This window comes from Sinocyclocheilus rhinocerous, unplaced genomic scaffold (genome assembly GCF_001515625.1).
Source record: "Sinocyclocheilus rhinocerous isolate Xijiao unplaced genomic scaffold, SAMN03320098_v1.1 scaffold1696, whole genome shotgun sequence".
NCBI lineage: Eukaryota > Metazoa > Chordata > Actinopteri > Cypriniformes > Cyprinidae > Sinocyclocheilus > Sinocyclocheilus rhinocerous.
Genome location: NW_015628374.1, coordinates 184,729 through 186,752, shown reverse-complemented (window position 1 = coordinate 186,752; position 2,024 = coordinate 184,729). Strand labels below are relative to the sequence as shown.

The 2,024-nt window shown below is 32.7% G+C and overlaps 1 protein-coding gene across 2 annotated transcripts in view; it reads right to left on the bottom strand.

Moving 5' to 3' along the window:
• nudcd2 (NudC domain containing 2) overlaps positions 1-2,024 on the bottom strand; it is a 15,421-nt gene that overhangs the window by 12,200 nt on the left and 1,197 nt on the right. For both annotated transcript variants that reach the window (XM_016549414.1, XM_016549413.1), the window contains exons 2-3: positions 1,057-1,105; positions 819-970 (exon numbers count right to left, since the gene is read on the bottom strand). In XM_016549414.1, the coding sequence (XP_016404900.1) occupies positions 819-970; positions 1,057-1,105 (201 nt within the window). The remainder of the gene's footprint in view (positions 1-818; positions 971-1,056; positions 1,106-2,024) is intronic.

The window sequence follows — 2,024 nt, the reverse complement described above, 5'->3', positions numbered from 1 at the left end:
GGGAAATGTTATCTCTATAACTAAGGTTCTGAAGGTTCTGATTGTTAACATTACTCAACTACATTAGTTAACATGAACAATGAAAATACTTGTAAAGCATTTATTAATCTCAGTTCATATTCATTTAACATTTACTAATACATTGTTAAAAAAAGATTAATAAATTCTGTAACAAATATATCGCTCATTGGAAGTTAATATTAGTTAATGCATTAATTAACCTTGTCGTATGCTCACCCCAAAAAAAAAAAAAAATTTGAAAAATGTAACTTTTCTATTTTTATTACACTTTATAATGCATTTATTATATTTTTAAAATGTAACAATTTTTTTCAGAATTTTTGAAGAATAGAACGTTTAGAATTTAAAATACGAATCTTTGTAACAGTATAAATGTCTCCACTGAACTTTTGATCAATGTTACAAAATAAATGCAGCTTCTTTGATCTTTGTTGAATCCTGAAAAATACAACGTATCACGTTTTCCACAAAAATATTGTGCAGCACAACGGTTTTCAACATTGATAATAATCAGAAATGTTTCTTGAGCAGCAAATCAGCATATTAGAATGATTTCTGAAGATCATGTGACACTGAAGACTGGAGTAATGATGCTGAAAATACAGCTTTGATCACAGAAATAAATTACATTTGAACACATTCACATAAAAAACAGCTGTTTGGAATTGTAAAAATATTAGTGGTTTTCCCGTAAAGAGTGCTGTATCCAATAAACACTCTTTGTAGACTCTCTCCAAACTTTTGAATGTTAGTTAATTCGAGACCTTCGTATGCATTTGAATGAAGCGTCGGCGCACCTCTCTCTGAAACCTCTCGAGCGTCAGCTTCCTCTGCATCTGATCCTGAACCCACGCATCCGCCGCGTACTCGCCCTCCAGCAGAGACCGCCAGCAGTTCCCAGCCTCCCGGTTCGACTTCATCAGGACGATCCGGATCAACTTTCTGTCCTCTGAACGGCACGACAGACACATAAAGGTTTTGCATGCATGCACTATTTACTCTGACATGAAATTGTTCAGTGGCTTTCAGCGTCACCTAACGTCCACGTCGCTTCATCGCCGACTGTGGGTCCAAACAGCTTCCCCTGTGAGACGACAGAAAACTGAGTTTATAAATTAGAAGTAGCTGAGAGTTTCTATTAGCATCATGTACCTCAGAGGGACGTTTCACACGCCTGTGCCACACGAACGCCACTCATCCAGGCCGAAAAATGTGATTAGGTATTGTGTTGATATGACAAAAAGTCACCTAATAACAAAACGGTCCTTCAGAGTAACTGGGGTTTTTAGTCCTACTGGGACAATTTCATTTTCTATTTTTTATGTGAATTCCTCTGAGAAACTATCACAACCTCCTCTGCTCGGTTGTTAAAACATCAATATTCAGCACATTTATGCATGCAGACAATTAACCTTCTTTTGTAATTATTTGTATTCAAGTAAAAAACAATTTTTTTTAAAAAAACGCAGATTTTTTTTTATAAAGTTGCAATTGAACGTAAATAGTGACAGATGTTTTCTTCCATAAAATAACTTAAACTAAAACAGAAATTAAAATTAATAAAAACTATATAGACACACTATACAGGGTTTCCATTTCATGTCCTCTGTAAAGTGACACTTTCCCCGATTAATATTCCTATTAAACTCATTATTACAATATTAATATTTAATAATGTGTTGCCCCCAAATCTCATATATCATAAAATATTTATAATATAAAAAAGACACTTACAGTACACTTGTCAAAAGTTTGGAAACATTATATTTACTTTTCTTTTTTTTTTTTAAGTTTCATCTGCTCACCAAGGCTACATTTATTAAAAAAAAAATATATATATATAGTAAAATTGTAAAATATTATTCCAATATAAAATTACTGTTTTCTATGTGAATCTATTTTAAAATGTAATTTATTTCTATGATGCAAAGCTGAATTTTCAGCATCAGTCTTCAGTGTCACATGATCTTCAGAAATCATTCTAATATGCTGATTTGCTGCTC